Source organism: Leuresthes tenuis, unplaced genomic scaffold (genome assembly GCF_036924035.1).
Source record: "Leuresthes tenuis unplaced genomic scaffold, fLeuTen1.0.hap1 SCAF_6, whole genome shotgun sequence".
Lineage (NCBI taxonomy): Eukaryota > Metazoa > Chordata > Actinopteri > Atheriniformes > Atherinopsidae > Leuresthes > Leuresthes tenuis.
In genome coordinates this window covers 14199722-14221855 of record NW_027325360.1, presented here as the reverse complement: position 1 = coordinate 14221855, position 22134 = coordinate 14199722, and the positions used below count along the sequence as shown (strand labels likewise).

Below are 22134 nucleotides of genomic sequence, written 5' to 3'. Positions count from 1 at the left end.
CAAAATAAAAGCACTGGTGGAACAGTGACTGCAGTTTTTAGCTCATTATTAACATAAAGGGGTAGTCGTTGGTGTTATATTTAAGAACAGCACCAAGTACTGAAGTGGAACACATTAATGTAATCATGCTCTTACCCATTCTACGCTCTGCAACAAACATTTTCATCTTAAACCTAAATAGTCCTCTTTGCAACACGTTCAAATTGGATACACACACATAACCCCTGGCATCATAAAACAAGTGGAAGGGGCAATAACCTGTAATGGCTGACAGGTAAGGTCTGACTGACTGACTGAGTGATCGCATCCTTGTGGATATCCACTGGCATATCCTCAACTGGTGATGACAGCAATCAGGCTGTTTTATGAGTTCCTGTTCTCTCTGTCCCATTCAGGTCATAAAAAGATCAGCCCTCATTATTTCTTATTGCAACACAACAACTTTGACACATTCCCCACTCAGCTCAAAAGCAGGTGCTGCTCAATCACCATCTGTGTGGTGCGGCGCTCGTAATTATGAAGAACTTGTTTAATTAGATCCTCGAATGCCAAAAGGCAACATGAGTATATATCACTTTAATGTGTATTTATTCATTTCCATTATGTCTCGTTTGATTAAGAAGAACCACTGCACACAATGTTTACTTGGATGAAAAGAAGAAAAAGAATCCGATATGATTAAACAAATTAGAGAAAGTGTTGTTCTTATTTACCGCTTCTTCCTTGTGTTGCCAAGACACAAAGTAAATGGGACGAGAAATGCAATTTGCTTTGAGCTGCAATATCCACTTCAAGCTTTGACAAAATCATTATTTTTTCTTATCAAATGGGGAAAAATGTTTTGAGTCAATGAATACAACAATACGAGAGGTTGCACAGTTAAAGATAAGAAGTGTGGTAAGTTTTTCATCTCCGTCATCTGTAAATCTCGCTAAAAGCATGTCACAAACAATAACAATCAGCCTGCGCTTACATAATATGTTTATTGTTAACATACTTTTCATTATCAATAGCTGACAGATGATAGTGGTCAAAAAAATGATAGAAATAAGTTTGTCGAACATTCATTTTGTTTTTGCGAGACAAACTCCAGCGGTAAACATCTCAGATGGTCAGCGTTAAAAGAAAAGTGAAAAACTGGACGGAAGCTGCAAGAATGGGAGTTTTGAAATGGCAGATAACGTGAAATGAAGATCATTTTCTCAGTGTGAGCTCGCAGATGCATTTTTATTGGGTGTACACGTGACTGAGTGTGTGCGTGTGTCTCTCCCTGCTGCTCATGTGATAACGTTTGGACCGCGGCGTCCTGTCCTCTCGTGAATGTTAGAGATCTTCAGGGCAATTGCGATGAGAGGACCCAGCACCACCTGCAGAGAGAGACAACACGACCCGCAAAACAATTTGAACAAAGATGGCAGTAATGCTTTGAAACTTCAGTGAGGTCACAGTCATTCCAGAGTTTCAGAGTACTGAAACTAAGCCGGTGAAGAGGCCTGGATTTTACAGCAGAAATAAAACAACTACTCTATGGCATGTCTATTGATCATTGTCTTCTCAACTTAAATGCTTCCCTGTAACAAAAGTCCAGTTGCTAGTAAGTAATAAACCTCTCTGGTTTCATTTGAAAAATGTTTTATCATTCTGTTCACTGGAAAAAGGTCTGTTCAGCGGTGAACAGTACATTTAAATGCAGTTTGAGATAAACTTCATAAACATGAACAAAAAACACAAATTGTTCCAAAATGTCATAAGCCCTGTAGTCATCATGACTTCAACTTTATAACCCTATGATTATGTTTAAAGTTCACTATCTAGCCCAACATCTACAACCACACAAGAACCAAGTGTTCCTAAACTTTACAGACTACAGGTCGCTCAACTTCAGCCATATTACTTGAAGTTGAACAGAATGAATAAGCACACCTGCCGCTGTGCTATAATCATGTTCACTCTTTTCTGATCTGGTTAAGGCAAGGGGATTTCAGGCAAAAATTATGATCACTGAGTTAAAGAAACAGATGTACTTCACTGTTAAGGATTTATTTCTAATGGTGATAAAACTAGCTGAACTTTCAGCATTTTCATGTGGGCACAAGTTAGTAAAAAGTGATAACACCATGGTACAATTTGAAATATATACATATACAAACAGAATAACTACACAAACCAACCATCATACAATCTCTGTACCTGAGTCTCTCTGTTGTGCCTCTCAGGGTCTCTCTCAAAGCTCTCGGCATAAATACGGATGGTGGACCCCATCCCTCCACCGCTCCCGCTCATCCGAAACACCAGACGGGACGCGTCAGTAAAGACAACCCTTAAACCCTGAAAACAGACAAACTTTTTTTTGTTGAATGAGAAAATATGACTCGTAAATAAATCCCTTCTCTTTCAAACTAAGTTGGCTGAATTGTTAGCGCCATATACAAGGCTAAATATAACTTTTGGCATCTAACAACATAAATATGAAACTTTAAACAAAATTCTATCTTCACTTCTTCAGTAAAGGCAAATGCCCACTAGATGTCACTATCGGTGAGGGTTTTATTGGGCCTGTGCTCAAACTGTATCACTTTAAGGTAAGCAGCACAGAAACATCATCATAATGTTGACTTCCAAGTTTAGAAACTAAAGAGACATTTCAACAAGCTTCATGACCGCAATCCCCAACTTAAATTTGAGGATTCCTCATTTGGTTCAGCAGCTTATGCTGCAGCTGTTAGAATTTCAGTTTTCCTGACAGAAGAAGAGTAAAACATCACATTTTTAAAAGCCTAACTGACTTCTGCTCTTGGCTCATTAAACTTGGCCTCGGCATTTTGAAAAACAGGATATTATTCTGATGAGTTACCACTACCTCTTCTGTTGGCTGTCACAAGGAGGATATGACTTTTTGACAAATGGACGTGCGATGGCACTTATCTATCCTAAATTCCAAAGTGTGCGTTTCCTTATTCCACAAGTAAAAGACAAGCACAGAGTTAAAGGCAGCAATATCTTTTGAGAGAAAATCAAACCAAAATATGTAAAAATGATTTTTGGGTTTCAATTAAAACCCACCTTCACACACTTTTTTTATAGAATTAACAAGTTGACTGTTGTAGCTGTCAAAAGCTTTTGTATTCCCACCTCAGACCTAAAATGTATTACATGCCTTGATATTGACAAATGTGTCATCAGAGTATTTTGGACATTTATAACAGTAAATGTCAAGCGGGTACATTGCTTCATTCCATCAACTCTGGAGCACTCGCCTCCTCACGACTCTGGCAGCTGGGAGGAAGTCATAGTAAGGATGAAGACAGACTGTGATAATGAGAGGTGTCAGACCGCCCGCCTGGCTGTCTGTCTTTCTATCTGTTATCTGTGGCAGCTCATCTCTAACAATGCAGTTATCAAAGGGCTGGCTAATGCTTGTTAAGTAGATAGATAAAAGCAACGGATGCTAAATCTGGTCGTGAGAAAGCAAACAACAACTTTGAAAACGTTTTATTTCTTTCAACATAAAAACTGCCATTAAAAACAAAGTTTTGAATGTATTTTAAACTATATCATAATTAGATTGTATATTTTACAAAATTTTCCAACAACACGGAGCAGAATCGCTCGAAATCCATCAACTGCCTGTATGATATGCAGACAGCGCTAAATTAATTCAGTAGCTGTTCACAAAAAGCTGCCATGTCGCTGTGTGCAAATCCCCCAAGCTTTGTCTTGTGCGTTTGTGTTTGTGTGTGTTTGTGTCTGAGCGCCAACTTTTCCCCCTCGCAATGGAGAGGCTGCAAGTGAGACGACAGCTGATATAATTCTGTCCTGGGAGGAATGTGTGCTGTAATAACATTCGCTGGGGCGACTGGGTTGCTGAGGATTTACCATTTTGGGGTGACTGACTAACTAGCTGTGGCCCTGCTGTAACCATGGTAACACAATGGAGTATTTTGCAGCAGGGAAGAAAGGGACATTGTCCCTCCTTGATGCTGCATAGGGTGAAGCTGAAGGAGGTGGTTGCCAGCAGAAACAAGTGTAAACAGAGAAGCCCTGAAAGGGTGTGCATGTGTTTACACTCAAGCACGTGGTTGAATGCACACACTAAAATGTATAAGTGTGTGCATGTGTGTGGACAGATATCACTCATGTTGTGAGGATGCACACCTGACAAAAAGAGGACTCTGTAACATAAATTAACTAACTAACTAAGGGGCCAATGTATTAGTCTCCATGTAATGTCCTCTGAAGTCATAGATAAATGACCGTATGTGTGTTTGGTATTAGGTGGGGCAGGAGCTAAGAAGTACTGACGCCATGAGTTTCCACACACTTGTGAGGAGAACAGAGGAGTCAGCTAAACTCCAGAAAACAAGTGGGAGGAAAAGAGGGAGACAGGACTGTTGAACTGACCAGTGACTTATCAGTGTTGGGATATGTGCCATATGTCGTATGTATGTATGGATGTGTTTACAGTTTGAAATGGTAGATAGACCGTCAGGACCAAACATGGAATTTTCAGTGGGTGGTCTAAAATACACGTATGAAAAAGGGGAAGAGAGGGTGAATAAATATGACTTAACCTGATGTGAATTGATGTAAAGCAGAATTTGGGATCACACGTTGTAGTCCAGCTCATACTGATGTTAATTTCCTCCAATGTTACTACAGGTCTGCGTGTGGTTGGGTCAATCTCAGTTTCGGATAACCTGTTTTAGCTGAAATACAGATTTGGACCACTAAGGAAAGGGGGTGCTTATATCTAAAGCTTCTGTTTAAAGTGCTGATATAACATCCTGACTGTAAACCACCACTTAAGATTATATTCTTTCCTTTCTTTGGCCAAAATTCAACCATCAATATTACTTGAGCAATATAAACAATGTTTTCCACTCTCATAGTTGTGTGTTTCAGTTGGCTGTACTTATATCCACTTAGGCTCTAACCTGAAATATTCTCTTTGTAACTAAAGCAAATCTAAAGATGACTGAGATGTGTTTTAGTGTTTGTAATTGTGAGTAATTCATGTGAATTGAAGACAAGTTGATCACTGACTTGATTGAGCTCAATATTTATTTCAAACAAAAAACCAGCAGTATCTGATGAGAATCAGAGAGATATTGAATCTAAAATATCAAAGACAGAAGTCCCTCTACTTAATCCATCGTCATTCGTCTAATGTCCTCATGTCGATATTGTCAGTTGCACTGTTTGCTCTAAAGTTAACTTAACAAAGTTAACTGTGACTATCTCATAAAGTGGAGGCACTGTTAAAACACCAGTATTTAACGCACTGAAAATAACAGCATGTTAACCGAGCAAGATCTCTAACTGCTAACGAACTAAGCTGGGCGACCTATCATGAGATTGTTAACACATTTCATTTCTATAGATGGGTGTCTAACTTATCCTTAACTGGATACTTGCACATCTGGGCAGGAAAACTGCAGTTAGGGCGATTCCAACAAAAACTTCTATAATGAATGTTCATTTTTATCATTTGTAAATTCTCCTTCACTCAATAATGAAATAACTATAGTAAAACGCTATTTCATTGTTGACAGTTTTATCACAGACTTGTAGAAACATTAAAGCTGGGAATGTTTCTTAATGATCTTACCTGGTTTTTGACATTGGTTGTGTGTCAAAGTAAAAATACTGACAAGCTATTCACACAATATTCACACACTTTTCAACCTGCCATATTTAATAGAAGCTGCACTTACTGTCAACATACAGCATAAGACACAGCTGACAGCTAGCTTGGTCTAGGACTGTGGGTGGTACTAATTATAGCATTTGAATGGACTGTACCCATTATGTCAATACATTTGTTATCAAGTATGCTGAGAAATGACCGAATCCCAACAATATTCTTGACGGCGAATATTTCAACAAGTTCCAAGTGAGTAACTGTAAATCTGATTTGCATTAAGAACACCAGTGTTTTTTACAAAGTAAGACCTGCATCCTTCCGCTTCTTTGATTGTTGTAAGTATGTTTTTGGTTTTGTTACTAGAAAAGCGTTATCATATCGTATCAGAGTTTTGCATTTGGAGACATGAAGTATCTGCAGAGACTTTGCTACATTAGCAACTCATGGGATCCCAGTCTGCTCATTTTTTACTGTCCTGAATCCTCAATATTTTTATGCTCTTTGCAAAGGGATAAGATCCCCTCAGAATATTGACTATTGAATATTGTTGGTACAGCTAACTACCTTGTACTTCATGCTTAAGACCATGGTTATGACAAACAAATCAGGTTCAGCTTTGCTTTCTGCCTTATAGTTGCACATGGACCTCTTTCATGATGTTGCACAGATACCCATCAGTACAGCACTTCATTCTTTCCCACTAGCGTATAAGCTAAAACCGTTATCAGTCAACCAATAACAAGATTGAAATTCATAGATGTAACTACCAGCTAAATGTTGATATGAGGGTCATTTAGGCATACCAGGCATACCAGGTGAAAACCTTTAAAAGGGTAAGCAAAGATAGCCCATATGTTTAACAAAAATATATAACGAATATTGGAATAAATAGGCCATTTAGCATTTTATATTCCTCTCTTACTACATATTTATGTAAAAACTGACAATATACGTTTGAACTGACCAAAATGTAATAAGCATTCCAATTAACTTGAAAATTTTCTTCATACACATATTAACATTGTAATCTATTGTTGTCCAGTTTATATTTTTTTAAGACTCCTTCCTAAATCTTCTAAATAATCATTTTTGGAAATGAAACATCTGCTTTTTCATCATTCTGTTCACAACATGCATTTATAGCCTTCCAACACTGACCTGGTTCCGAGCCACAGTCCCATCCACGGGGTCGATGTACTCAAAGTTGTCGGCCCTCTCAACGCTGTAGATGTGATCCCCAACGGCGAACTTCTGGCTGGTGAACCCTTTGTCTGAGATTACTGCCTCCAGATCCCTCACCAGGTAAAAGGCTGCACGTGGGTCAAGACCTTCATAATCAAATCTGACAATCACAAGACAAATGAAAGACCTTAAAAAGATTAAACAAACAAAAAAACGCATATACATATATAGGTGATAAAGCCATGACTGACTATATAACAATAAAGGGAAAGTTTGTCAGAAGTGAACATACATTTCAAAGCATTTTTTCTTATTTTTCTGCAATTCTATAAAAAAAAATTAATCCTCAAGCTAATTTATGTTTCAAATTGCCTCATTAGAATCAACTCACTCAAACCAGCTAAGTGTGTTTCCATGGCACTTAAAAAGACTATAGAGGAGACTTCTCAGAGTGAGTGACTTTTTTTTTTTCTTCAAATGATGACAGATGTTTTACAGATTTTGGTCCTTGTCCTGTCTCTCTTGTGTCCTGTGGGAAATGTGCATCAATTTGGAAAAAACTCTCTGTGGGAACATAAAAAGCTACAGAAAACATTCAGTGGGAACATAGACTACAGTAACTGTCACAGGGGAGAGGTTGAAATAAGGACAACAAGCAACCAGGATTAAGGTAAAGGAGGAGAAGGCACACAGGATTTAACTTAGACATGGACTGAGATGATTTAAGAAGACAAAACTTATCATTCAAGTGAGTTTCAGGGAGTAAAGAGGATTTAGATAACCCTGGACCATGAAAACAAGGCTGAAAACCTGATCAAATGCCTTGCAGAAAGACTGCTCAGCTGGTCACCTGCAGAAGTAGTTGCGTCCGAACTTGGCCCAGTGCTCTCTGACGAGCTGCTCAACGCCTTGTTTCCTGGCCGCCATGATGGACAACCACACTAACACCGACCATAAGCCATCTTTCTCACGAATGTGGTTTGAACCTGGGAAAGAAAGAAAAACTCACGAGAAACCACTCCTAAACTTTGGAATTGAATATAAACCTGATGTGTGTAAATCAACTTAAGTGTGTAAGATATAAAAAAAATCTTAGCTTTTTTCAAATTATGATGAGATTATTTGCAACCCTTTAGCTCAGTGTAACACAAAAACTAGATACAAAGGTGTATTTTTCTTTGCTCATAACAGCCGGTATGATGTTCAGTCATGTGTTTCACTAAAGCTTGTTTTGATTTGTTTTGCTATTCTTTGTGTGCCACATTTTGTGTTTGTGACACGATTCATTTGTCCAGTAAATTCTGGTACTGAGGCAGACAGAAGTTGAGAATGGAATAAATGATAGGCAAACCAAGGGTGAAAAACATTCAGTGAAAACCAATTTGAAGTTTAAAAACAACGAATATGTGTGGAAGTATTTCTGGTGGATTACTGTTCCCTGTGTTTGACCGCTGCCACCACCTCCTCACGTCAAATGTAAACTCTTTTTCCTCTTAAAACAAAGAAGTTCTGAATGAAACAATTTTTTCAAGTGTATATATCCTACAAACAGAACAGGATTTTCAAAAATGGCAATACACTGTAACCTGCAGGCTGTGGTGGACCAAAGTTTAAGATAATAAAAACTTAGTTTGATTTTTGGGATTGGATGGTGAACTTCAGTTTACACTTCAGGACTGAGAGTAAGCTGTTAGCTGCATTGCATGTAGCCTGTTGTAGTTAGTGTGCCTACTCTTGCAACCCAAAGCGCAGTACCCTCACTGATTTCCAATGATGGTTTTTCAATCCATGAGGTAGAGGGTGTTAGAACGTTTCTTCAGGTCCCTCAAGGAAAAATACTAACTTTTGCTAGTTTACAAATCAATGTAAAGTCGAAGTCCCCCAGTGATTTATTGATCATCACCTTAAAAGTAAACATGTAATGGTTTATTTGGTTGAGCCAAGTATTTATCTTTGCTGCACGTTATTTTGAAGATCAGGGAGACCATGGAGACGAAACCAAACATTCCAACGGAACAATGTCTGCAGCCTGACCAAGAAACACACACACAAGCAGAAGAGCCGATCACACCCGCTGTCTCCTTCACTGGGGAGCTATCAGTCTGTTCACAAAGACAGCTGCACAGTTAAGGTATCTCTTAAGGTTAAGAATGTGTTAGTAATGTTTCCATGCAAGAGCTTGAAGTGGAAAATGGACTCAGCTGCTAACAGGTATCATTCTCAGTTGCCCTCTCACAAATAGTTTTTAAAATAATTATTTCTCTTTTGCTAGTTAAATATGTACACTGAAAATAAGAAAAGTATCTTGTCAAGCGCTGTGTCCGTGACTGTGCAGTTGTTACGAAACTAACAGTTGTCATTATCTAATCCCTGCGTCACTGTGTGTCTCTTTTTGTCTGTCACTCACTTTGAGGGGATCAAAATGTGTCAAGATCTGTATTGGTAATGCCAAGCAGCTCTCATTACATTGCAGCTTCTCTTTTCAGCTCAACCCTGCTGTTATGAACTCGTTTATATGATATGAGAAGGACATCCTAAAGTTAATGCTATTGTTATTCTAAATTTTTTTTGGAAGTGTGGCACAATTTTTGTTCCTTATTCTTTTGGGGCCCACACATGCACAAAAAAACAGACGATCTCTGGAATAATGACTGAATTTATCTTCTTTCTTTTTCTTTTTTTAACAAAACCCACACAGAAAAGTGGCTAAATTAACACTGTTCCTGTTGTGTGTCTTTGAGAGTTAGGAAGCAGCAGTGTTGTACAGCTCTGATGATTTACTCAACAGAGCTCCCTCTGAGCTTTTTGCCTTACAAGGATAGACAACGAGTGAGCTCCCATAGTCGCCTGAGCTCTCTCTCTGCTTATTCGCCCTCTCTTGTCCTTGTCAATACTTCTCATATTTGGACTTTCGCACCCTCCATTACTTTCTTCTGTTCTTCTGTTCACACCACCATACATTTTTATTTCTACCCCGTGCTTCCGTCTTTCTTACAAAGAAAAGTTTATTTGAAAAAGCCACTAAAATCAAGAAAATGAGACCTACATTTTGGGTCAGATCAGAAATGTCATATGATGGCTACGAGGGCAGCAAAGATAAACAGATGCAAAACAATGGCAAACATGTAAGTCTTGTTAAATGTGTGGGCACATTATCTATTTTATTTTGACCATCTATGTGTGTGTCTGCAATTGCATTTATTAAAAACATTGCCACTTGAGGCCTGTCTGCATGTTGCAGTGATTCAGGGAGCCCCTGTCTCCTTTTATAGCAGAAGAATGGGGATTATTTACACATGCAGTCAGGGTCACAGCCTTCTCATCTATTAGACGGCACTGACTGGAGCTACAGGCTGTCAGAATGTACTGCTTAAAACTCTAGACCTGAAGCAGACTGGAAGAGATGCAGATTTGTGATTTTAGGCTGACACTTGGTTACAGCCAATTTGACCATTCACCCACTAATGTAGCTTACTACACAAGTCTTTATCGTCTTGATGCTGTTGTCTTACAAGAGGTCACCTAATGTTTTGGTGTATGAAATAGTAACATTGGACAAAACTGCCAAAATAAGACGAAAAAGTCATGTGAAGCGAGGAATTCCCTTGCTAGCCATTGACAACAGCTGGCTAGGGCACTCCTCCAGCTATGGCCTTGTCTGCAGGCACCTCAACAACAGTTGCTGCAAAGGGGAGGGGATGTCTCAGTCACACACCCACTCAAATTTTCCAAATGAGTCCAGGGATTTGAATCCATGGCCTTTTCTTCCCAATCTAAAAGGCTGCTTCTGCCTTTGGATCAGTTAGATACAAGTATACATACCACTTCAGAAATCACAAATCTCTTTTTATGAGTGTTTAAAGTTTGGATTGTGTGGATGTGCTATAGTATATCATACCTGTCCCAAAACTCTCCTCCCCGCAGAGGGAACAACGTCCAGAGTCCATCAGGTTCCCAAAATACCTCCAGCCTGTGGGAGTCTCATACAGAGCCAGTTTCATAGCTTTGGCTACCCTACAGACATATAGAGTAGAAACAAGAGAGACAAAATAAAGTTTGTATTTCTGCACACAAACACACATTATATTTATTTCTCTCTAATATCCAACATCAGATTATCACCAGCTCTGATATCAAGATAAACTCACAAATAGATCCTTTGATCTTTGAATGAAGCAAAGCAAATGTTGCATGACAGGCCTCATCTGCCAGCAGTTCATCCAATAACTTAATAAGGCAAAAGGCAGCAGGAACAAAGTGAGTCACCTCTCAGTTGATGTTTGACTGTGAGTCATGTAGTCACATAAAAAGAAAAGGATACGGAGTGAGCGTGTGTGTGTGTTTGTACAAGTGAATATATGTTTATTATGGGGTCACGAGGAGGGATAAAGGTGCAGATATGTGTGAGTAGAGAGGAAAAAAGAATATCTGTATTAAAGAAAAGGAACAAGAGCTGCATTATAGCAACGTGACCCCCCCCCCCCCCCCCCCCCCCCCTTCTCCTAAGCATTTCAACAACTTCTTGTTTTATGGCCCACAACTGTTTTGGTTTGCTCTCATCGCTCTAACAGCATAGTTTCCAGAAACAGCAAGCAGCTGTTCTCAGCAGAAATTAAATGAAAAAAAAATGTAGATAAATGTCATACATTACCTGTTCAACACCAAACAACAAACTGACACCGACTAACCGGGAGACAGTAGTGGAGAAGCTATGGACCAAAATGTTTCCATCGGGATAGAGAGGCTTCAGAGAAGCGAAAATCAGAGATTTTAGACAAAAATAACAACAGAAAATTAAATCAAAACATCTAAAGCAAAAACACAATCGCAATGACTCAACCATCAACCGTCCAGTAAAGTATAAGAATGGTAGCTCCGGATACCAAAAAATTAATTAATAAATAAAATAAGGAAAACAATATTAGATAGAGAAAGTGGCATGTTTTAACTGATGAATGAAACCCTCTACAACTAACCCTCTAAGTATGAGATGAAAAAAATAAAACAACTGACGATAACAATAATATTAATGATCATTATCAGTAGCCATGTCTCAGGTGGTGAGAGGGTCGTCCACCAACTGGAATGGTTGGTGGTCCAATCCCCTATCCTTTCAACACAGAAGTGCTTCTAAGCAGGACCCTGAACCCCAAGTCTCTCCTGATGGCAGATCAGCATCTTGAAGCTTGAAGCAGCTCCATTAATATTTGTTTGAATAGGTGAATAAAAAACACTTTGCGCTTTGAACTTTCAATCAAAGTGTCAAGCGAATTTTAACTTAAATGTTTAAATATTGCTAAATAAAGTGACGAGTGGCATAGGCTGCATTGAACATGCCCGCAGAGTGACATAGTAGCAGTAGCTCGCCAAAAACCAAACTTGGAGAGCGATGACATAAACAAAGCCAGTCATCTTGGCTACCGATGAGGACGAAAAAAACAAGGAAAGGTCTCTGGGAATTGTTTTCAGTTTGGCACGTTGTGATTGTTTTTTTCTCATGTCAGTGAGTATTTTTTCCAAATTTATTCTCTGGGATCGCAAACAGCTGATCAGCCATGTGATCATTCACCTGAGAGATATTAAACAGGTCCAACACATTTGCAGAAGCTGTCCATCCACCTTTGAGCATTAGTTGGCCAAAGGTACTTCAAGTGAAAGAGATTTTTTTTGTGTGTGTGAAACTGAGAATGTTCTTGTGGAGATATGTAATTTCCATTCTTTCAGTTTCATTATTATGTTTTCTCAAGCGATGTGCCTTTTTGGGATATTGTCCTGTCATGCTTTTAAATTGTTATTGTGTGCATCTTTGCACTTTCTTGTGTTTTGTGGCACAGATGCATTATTGGAAATCTCATGTTTTTGGTCTTTATGTTTGTAGTCACCAAAAACTGAGCTGTAGTTTCCAATAGCCGACTGCACAGTTCAACATTAGATACACAGCAAAAAAAATAAAAAATCTGCTTACAGAGATGTTCTGTTTGCAACATAGATAAAGATACTGTTTCCTTCCTTTTACCAACAGATCCTTCCTCAGTCACAACATAATTCACAGCTCCTTAGTGATCTCCTCAAAATGTAAACACACTTTGGCGAAGAAATGCTGGATAAATATTCAAACCAACAAAACACGTTTCGGCCAAAGGAACAAGCATGCATACGTGTCAAATTTTGGGAATCCACAATGTGACGTTAGTGAATGTGGGTGGTTTTAGAGTTTTAATTGGTAGTATACACATCCACATAATCATCGTGCACATAGATAAACCCCACAGTGCCTGGTGCAGTTGTTTATAAGAGGATGGGATAAATGACCAAATATGAGTAAACCAGCTTTATCCCCCTGTGGGGATGCAAGCATGGAACGGAAAGCTTGGCATTCCTTTAAAGAAAACAGTCTCTTGCCCTCTGATGTTTTTAATGGCACGTCTTCGACCAACATAAGCGCCGACTTTGACCACAGCGTCAGTCCATTTTCAAACAAAACAGTGTGAGAATCGTGTTTTCTCAAGTCTGATAGTTGCACCAGTTGAGCTTAAACTAAACAACACACATAATCACAGTCAGAAATAAAATATTTTCTGGTTTCATATCCACTCTATAGCCCCACAAGTATATCTTGACAAACTTCCTACACGTAATGGACCAGCCGGGCTTGGTGGATGGTTTCTCAAACACAGAAATGCTAGAAGGTTTATCTTAAGGACTGTAATCCTCTCGCATGTAGGTGTGAGCTCTGCTGTGAGGCTTGTTTCACAACACTAAAGAACAGAATTAGGATAAAAAGTAAAGTTAGTTAAATAAAATAAGTATAAAATTCTCATTTTGGTATAAGAATACCTAAAACTGAGATAGCTAAGATGAGAATTGAGTGTGTAAAGGCCAGACACAAGGTTAAAAACCCAGTTCGGGTCCTTTCTGTCAGTGTCACTGCTGGGACTCTCTCTGGTGCACACGCACTCAAAATATGATATCGCCAATCAGCTGTTTTCATCAGCTTGCATTGTCTTTCCCTTTTTGTCTTTGCGTGCATATTTCTTGCACATCGGTAAATACCGAGGTCTAAAATAAGCGATGAGGATTTTCCTCATCTGCACTGTACCGAACACACGATCCCGTGGCCAGGCTCATCGCCTCCTGCTGTGAAGACAGCTCAGTGTGGAGCTAGCATTCAGACAAAAAGTGCGGCATGCTTGACCTGTAGCGTCTGCGGCAAAACAGGAACAGAATACTAAGGTGTTGTCATTAAAGATAAGAATGAAAATATTGTAAATCAGAACCCTTGTGTTTTCTTTCAAAACAGTCATAGCATTTACAAACACTTCTCAAACTGTTATTTGGAGACAGAATCAAAATTCCTCCATGACATTAGAGGTTTTCTATGACTTTCCAAAGCTGTGTTGAGAACATGTTTACCATCTAACAATAGTCTCCCAGGGGAAAAGTGTGCCTGTAGGGTTGGTGTTTGACTTGGCTATGGCCTGCATCACGTTTCCTATCAAAATATTGTTGTGTAATACAGAATGTGAGCCTGGTGACAGCATTTCGCAGTTTCTCAATAGCTTTTTTGAGCTTTTTATTTATCTATTTTTCTAACTTAACCTTGGAATTTAGTGATGAAAACACAAGTCCAACCAAACTAGCCACGGATGGTCATATTGAGCTCAAACTGAGTTTATGTTTAATAGTTACTTTATCCATAATAATGTACAATACTGAGTAAATTCAGTCAACTGATTTGCTTAGATTCTTATCCACCATGCAATACTAATACTACCAGGAAGGACTCCAATTAGTCCCGATGTCAGCATGAAAATCACCCAAAACAGGGTCAGAGTTAAAACAAACTTTTTTTGCTAGTAATGGTCATTAAAACAATTTGTTGTAGAACAACATCAAATATTATCCCTTTTATACTTTGTTGTGCAAATCAGTTGTTACTCTCATTTTTTATACTAGTAACATACAAACCAGCAATTCAGCCCCCCCTACATCCTCACATTCCTTGAACTGTTACAAGAGAGGCAGATGTTTCCTTTACCAAAATTTGCCAACCCACTATCCCTTCCGTCCATGCTGCATCAGCTCCAGCTTTGTATTTGCACAGAGAGACGTGGATATGTATGTACACACATATGTACACGGCGCAGGCATCCAAGAATGAAAGACTTAACCACGAGAAACTCCAGACCCCTGTCCAACTGATCCAGTTTATTTTCTGCATGACAAAATATCCTCTGACAATCTGAAAACAAATGTATTCTCTGTCCTTATTCCTTTCAAACACATACGACTGCACACGGGATATAAACCATCACATTAATCATGCCTTTGATAACGCGGAGGGCTTGGAAATTCATAAACACACAGCAGGGAGGGCTGGTAAAACTGTCAGACCCACACTGTCCAAAAAAGGCTCAAACCTGGTCAGACTCCAGTGTTCAACATCATACCATTAAGTACCTCAACACTTCCTGGAGTTTGTCAAACCCATGCAGTAATGTACATAAGGGTTACATTAGGAACTTAAGCAGTAGTTGTGTAGCTGAGAGCTGAACAAATTGAGCAAGCCTTGCAAATGTCTCTCATTATCAGTGAGTGATTGCTGAAGAGAAGGAACAGGGGGTGTACCTTACTCTGAAAACAACTCTGAACTCTTTGAGTATTCTGGTGAAATTGTGTTTAATGAGAAAAGATTATCATATAAAAATCTAGAAAATGTCTAACAGAGTTGTTCGGAGGACCCAGAGCATGACATCAGCTGTGGTTTACGATTGATCTCTAACAGACACATTACTTTAAGTTCATTCTTAATTCTCAGAACATTGCACAACAAGTTACAGTTTCCAGCAAATTGCATTTTGATGTGTGTGCTGGATGAGAGATCAGTCAGTGGCTTATGGTTGCAGTGGGACATGTTGTTTTCAATCAGTGTGTGTGTGTGTGTGTGAGAGATAGTGTGATGAGATGAGGTGGTGCTGACATGGGAGGCAACAAAAGCAAGCAGTTCTTTCAGAGTAATCACTGCAGTTAGACATCATAAGACACAGCCTTGGGCAAGGACCAGAGCAACACCACCCAACAGCGACTGAGTACATGAGTCTGTGTGTGCATGTGCCTCTACACATGGAAAAAAACCTAATAACTCTATGATGTAACATCCCACTTCACATTTCACATATGTAGGCTGTAACTGTGAAACCCAGAGAGATGAGGACCGGCAGTGAGGTCACTTCGTTAATGTCTCCCGCCACCAACAATAGCTGCACACCCACACCTCCTCACACACACATTCAGCAATGCGCACAAAGACAGGTCTATTCAGCATTACACACAGTGCAAAACAGCAGAACAAACTGAAATATTCTAAAAATATCTACTTTAACCAGGCTTATCCATTGACTTCTTGTGGAAGTTGACCACGAGCCAAGTTGCAATGTAAAGATTAAAACAAGATGATATTCTATGTAATACATTCATACTTTGTCAGGTTTGTTGAAACAAACCAGCAACACGTCCACCTACAATATCTTGTGTGATAATGTGAAAAATGTGCACACTAATATGTTTTCACACACACACATCCACTGATAAACACACTCATGTACATATTCAAACAACTCTCGGTTTTCTCAAAGTGAAGGAAAGTGTTCAAAATCCATTCACCATAAAACTATTTAAAAGAAACAGGATGTATAAAGGGAACTTGATTATAAATGTATCATTATAGTGGTTCTAGTTGGATTGATTTTCCAACTGAAGAAGGCTGTTTCATAGTTTTGCGGCCCCTGCAGCAACAACACAATTTTTTTTTACTTCCATATTTGGACTGAGGACTGTTAAAAAAAATAATAAGATTACATATTCAGATTTAGTGACTTATTACAAAGCAATTCTTGAATGAAGAAAAACTCATTTAACTGAATTTGGTGAGTGCTCTACTTTTTTAAATATGTGGTGTGTCCTAACCAGCACCTTCCCTGGTATGTGATCTCGAGGTGGATGTTGTCCCCCTCCAGAGATTAGGCTCTGCAGGAGTTAGTGAAGAGAGGTTGGACGGTGTGAAATGAGTCCTTGGACGTACTGATTGTGTGTTTGTGTGTGTGTCGTACCTGTCGAGGGCAGCACTGGTGGCCATACTCCGAGCAAATCCTCTGATGCCATGCTGTTTGAAGTAAGGGATCGTGGAGAGGTTGGCAGCCATGATGGCCACTGAATCTGAGGGGTTCACAAAGAAGCCGTTTTCTCCAAGGATCATGTACCGGTCCTAAGAACAACACAAGATTATTCTGTACACTGTGAGACTCATACAGGTAATGTGTTTGATTGACAGCTTATTGTCAAAAAATCCAATGAGAAGACCATAACTAATAATGAAAAACTCTGCACTCTGGGACATGCTTCTTCAGTAACTATTAGCCACTGTAGTTTATTTTGAGTCAGTCCTGCAGATGCTATCCGGTCTCCATAAATACTCACTAACACACCAAATGTGTATGAATTCACAGCTAAAAATACGTACATGAGTGTGTCATTTATTCCTGGGTCATGAAACACAGAACACTATAAGATACAAATGACTGTGTGCTTTTTGAAACTTTTACACACAATAATTAGTACAGCAGATGAGAGTTTTGGAAAATATCAGTGTGTGCAGTACTATGTGAGACTAAAGAAGAGACATCTCCCCTGTCAGATTATAACTGCAGATGATCATCACTGGAGACACAAATCCTTGTAGGAGAAGCAGAGCATGTGTGATGTAAACCTCTAATAATATTACTAAGATAATTTACTTCCAAAGGATGTGTGGGAGTGTGTATATAGTAGAAATGTCTATTGAATGACTTTGTGGAAAAAGTGAACAGCTTATTAGATCATCATTGACCCACCATTACTTGGCCCTTATTGCCTTTCCTCCCTTCAGCAACACACAAACAAAAAATAATATGTATACATGTATAAAAATCAAATACAGATTTAGTGAAATATATTCTACTATATTTTTCATTGTGTTTTCCTTTTCCATAATGAAGACATATCAATCTTAAATGGGTGCAGTTTAAGCACATATGTGTGCCTAAAAATTCACTAAAATGCAAGAAATTAGATTGGATTATTTCTTATAATTAAGATTTCCTGATTTTTTCCTAATTTAAAAGAAAATCCATGCCCATTCAGATACATGCCCATCCTCTTTAAGAGTCTGACTGACTGAAAGATCTTTTATATGCATCTTTAATCTCCTGTATCAAGCACATTCTGGTATAGAACTATCACCAACACTTTTCTTTTCTGTTCAGTACCTTATAAAAGTCCCGATAAACCTTGTCTATTTCCCATTTCTCTGTATCTAGACCATTCATTAGTGTTACCAAGTGATAAAATAATATTTCATGTATTCAACCGTTGGTGGCTGTGCACAAGTTATTCATGCACAATAGCATTATTTAATGTAAAACAAGGGAAAATAGCATTTTAGAAGACGAGTGTTATCAGTTTCAAACCTCCAAGCATCTCTCTTATTCCTGGTTATTTCATCTTATAAAAACTAGCACTGGAGTTTCAGATGTTTAACTTAAACATCCTGAGGCCGTGCCCTCAAGCCTACCACACACACCCGTCTGAGTCTAAGAGACAGATCAATCACTGCGTAGCCTGTGATTTCCTATAACTGATTTATGACACTAGAGGGTGTGAAAATAAACACAGATGGCCTACCCCATCTGCATCAAATGCGGCTCCAAAGCCAAATTCGCCTCCTTTCATAGTATCCACCAAAGAGGTGGCGTAGGTCAGGTTGGGCTCTGGAGGTCGACCACCAAAGTCTTCGAGAGGGACACTGTTTACTGCAGAGTTAGCAGGAGCCCCCAACTCATCACAGAGGATCCTGCGTACATAGGGGCCCATCACTGTGACATGGGAAAAGGAGAGGAAAGGGGGGACATTTACAGAATTATTATGATGTACAGTAATGACAGCTCAGAGGTCATCTGAGTGGATGCTAGAATTACCTCCATTCATGGCATCTATGTGTATCTTAAGCTGATTTGGTCCTGTGAGGAGACTTTTAATGGCAGAGAAGTCAAAGATGTTTCTCAGCAGTTGTAGATACACTTCAACTGAGTCCACAATCTCCACTGGAAACACAGAAGAAACCATCACTGCTGGGTGAAATTATTATTATCGGTGTACATTTGTGTGTTCAAGAAAAAAAAGCACAAGGCAACAATAATGGCTGATTATCTGTAGAAGATACTCTCATCATGAGCCATATTCATCCTCGTGTATAATATTATGAACTGAGAATGCTGAATGAAGGATTTTAGCCCAGCATGTATAACTGTTGTACCTCTGAAAGGTTTGAATTTGTTTTCAAGATCAAACTCTTGTCTTCCCAGCCTAGACAGATCAATGCGCAGATCAGGGCAGATGGTATACTCCTCCAGTGTCCGGCTGACCTGATGGATCCTCTCCATCACTGTATCTGGAGACGGGCCTGCCAGACAAAGAAAAAAGTCAAGAAATATAACCAAAGCTTGCATTACTTTCAAACACTTTTGACTGAAAAATGGTCTCTTTGGCTTCCACATAAGAGGCAGCTGGAAGAATGAAACAACAAGCTCTTTGTCACAGTTCTCACCTCCATTTGATACATTGAACTTGATTCCAAAGTCACCACCGGGGCCTCCAGGGTTGTGACTTGCAGTGAGGATGATCCCACCGATCGCCTTGATCTTCCTGATGATGCAGGAAACAGCAGGGGTGGACAAGAGGCCGTTGTGACCAATTACCAGCCGACCAATCTGCATGGCACAGATTTTAGAGGAATATATGATTCAAAGAAACTTTTTTTTTTTATTTCTGCTCTTCTGTCCAAGAGCATGGCCATCAAACAGAGCCATCCCAGACTAAAGCATCTTTCAATTCTAGAGGTGGCCAATTGACTGTCTGCTTTAAAAAATAAAAAAAAGGAAATGATCTCCCCCAAGAGGGTCCCTAAAAACAGAGCTGCTCTCTATTTAAACCATGTATGCTACTTATGTAGGCCTAGTGGTAGCAGCATGTAATAATTCCTCTGCATATCAGCAACTCTAAATAAAAGTGTCCTCACCAGACAGGAATTTATCCTTCTAAAGTCCAGGATGTTGAGTTTGTATACACTGTTTTAAGGGAGTGGGAGATGCAATATTTGGTGTTTACTAATTGAGACATGGGGACGGTTGTGTGCAAGTGTCATCGCTCTCCTTTTGGTCCATTGCCACACACCATGACAGGGGATCCCCAGCATGTACAGTATGGCCCCGGAGAGGTGTAACAGCAATGCCGAGGGGCGGGGAGGTGGAGTGGCAAACGTAAGCAGGAAAATAGTACAGGATGGATGGAAGTGCTGATAAGGCTTACACCAAGAGACATTTGGCTGGGGCCAGCAGAAAAACTCACTGATCTAAAAAAAAAAAAAGGAAAAAAAAGATATTTTCCTCAGTTTTTCCTTTGGAATCTGTCCAAACCAATCACCAAATTCCCACAGCGAAGCCTTTTGAAAGAGATGTGGGGAGTTTCCTCTCCATCTTCCATCTTCCTAATTTCATTAATCTACGGCTGACATTTTGAGTTCACACGTTTGGGAGTGTTAATATTGCAGAGAACAGATTTACTGCAAATATGAAACAGAAGCAAACCAGTCTTACAATGTTTCAAAGAAGCGTGAGGAAAGTTCTATGAGACAGTTCATGTGCCTGCTCAGACGCAAATCCATCGTCTTGTATATTCTGGCATAGGAAGTTTCTCCGCAATGTTAATCATCTGTAATGGTATTTGATTTTGATCTGCAACTGTTGCTTTGTTAAGAAATACAACACATTATATTCGTGTGTCAATAAATGATAAACCAGCGAGAAATGTTATAATTACTTAGACGTTAAGTTACATATGGATTCTAATTGATTAGAAGAATCTCCAGCATGTTAATGGAGGAGAACAGACGCCTGGCAGTTTGTGGGGTCGCCCTCTCCTTTCTTACCCCGTTGGCAGCTGCCATCTGCACTATAACCTCGATGGCAGATCTGCTGAAGTAGCGGCCGTCGCTGCCCACCACCATGGTGCAGCCCTGCCGATCCCTCAGGTCGATAGAGGACAACACGCTCTGGATGTAGTTCTGCAGGTAGTTCTTCTTTCCCTCAAAGACAGCAGTCTTCCTCCGCAGCCCGTTGGTACCGGGCCGCTGATCTTCAAAGGGGGCAGTTTGGACTGTCACCACCGGGATGGGGCTCGTCTCCATCCTCCTGTTCGTCAGGGACGACGCCGATCAAACAAGTCTGCTGTTGGAAATTGGAGGTGTCCACAGAGAGACAATAAAGTTGAAGAAAACCGATATTGTCTGTCTGTAAAGTAGAGTCAAGGCTGCTCCTCCCAGGCGAGGAGGACAGCTGTGACAGCAGTCCCACACAGTGATGATCTGGCTATAATGACGGGAAGCACCCAGTCAAAAAAAGTTTTCACTTCAGCGACATCAGCCAAGAGAGCAACATCCCTAAGTGCTGACCGACTCAGGACAGACCAAGCCAAACAGTCACCAATACACCCCTCTGCTGCTAGACAACTCCCTCTTTTCCTAATAAGCATGGACAACTGAGTATAAGAGAAAAAAATAGGGAGGGTTTGAATGGTCAAGGCTTACAACCAGCTGAGGCTGTGGCCAAAAATAGATATCTGACTGATGGGAGAGGGGAATTGTGTAGGGACCGGTGTGTAACAGGACACTGCCTTGAACTGTGGTGTTCACACGGCCCAGTGTGGAAATATCACGCCATGGCTGCACCTATTGTACCATTTGAGATGGAGAGAGGACAGCAAAAATCCTCTCCTTATAAAAGTAAAGTGTCTTTTTTAATTTTATTTTATTCTATTGCAATCATGATGTTTGGGGACCCTCGGTTTAATGCTAAATAAAATGTAATCTATCTTCAGCAAAGTTTTCGAATCAAAAGAGGATCAGTGACGTTGCAATCTTTGACAGCTGGGACAGTACATCTTGACAGGGTAACGCTGGTCTTTTCTGCCTCAATACTTTGTAAACAGCGCCACCCTGAGGCGGGATAGAAGAAGTGAGCTTTTTCTATACGGAGTGAAAAAACCTCAGCTGATGATTTGTAACGTATAATTTACCTACAAAATACCCCAAAACATAATAAGCATGTTTTGTTTTGGAAGGCATAGGGGAAAAGTACAGAGCTTTATTTTGGATCAGTGAGCAATTCAAATGTCAGTTCATTGTTTTTACAAAAGGGGACCCAATGTGCTCACTTCAA

At 39.7% G+C, this 22134-nt stretch overlaps 1 protein-coding gene across 1 annotated transcript; it reads right to left on the bottom strand.

Moving 5' to 3' along the window:
• Nucleotides 1-964: 964 nt before the first annotated feature.
• Nucleotides 965-21425, bottom strand: pgm5 (phosphoglucomutase 5). The gene is made up of 11 exons (XM_072387748.1): nt 20847-21425; nt 19467-19629; nt 19176-19322; nt 18838-18963; nt 18545-18735; nt 16936-17090; nt 10725-10840; nt 7677-7812; nt 6803-6986; nt 2191-2328; nt 965-1367 (listed from the first exon to the last, which is right to left on the bottom strand). Exons 1-11 carry the CDS (start codon nt 21102-21104, stop codon nt 1278-1280), a joined length of 1704 nt encoding a protein of 567 aa, XP_072243849.1. The 5' UTR covers nt 21105-21425; the 3' UTR covers nt 965-1277.
• Nucleotides 21426-22134: the final 709 nt, after the last annotated feature.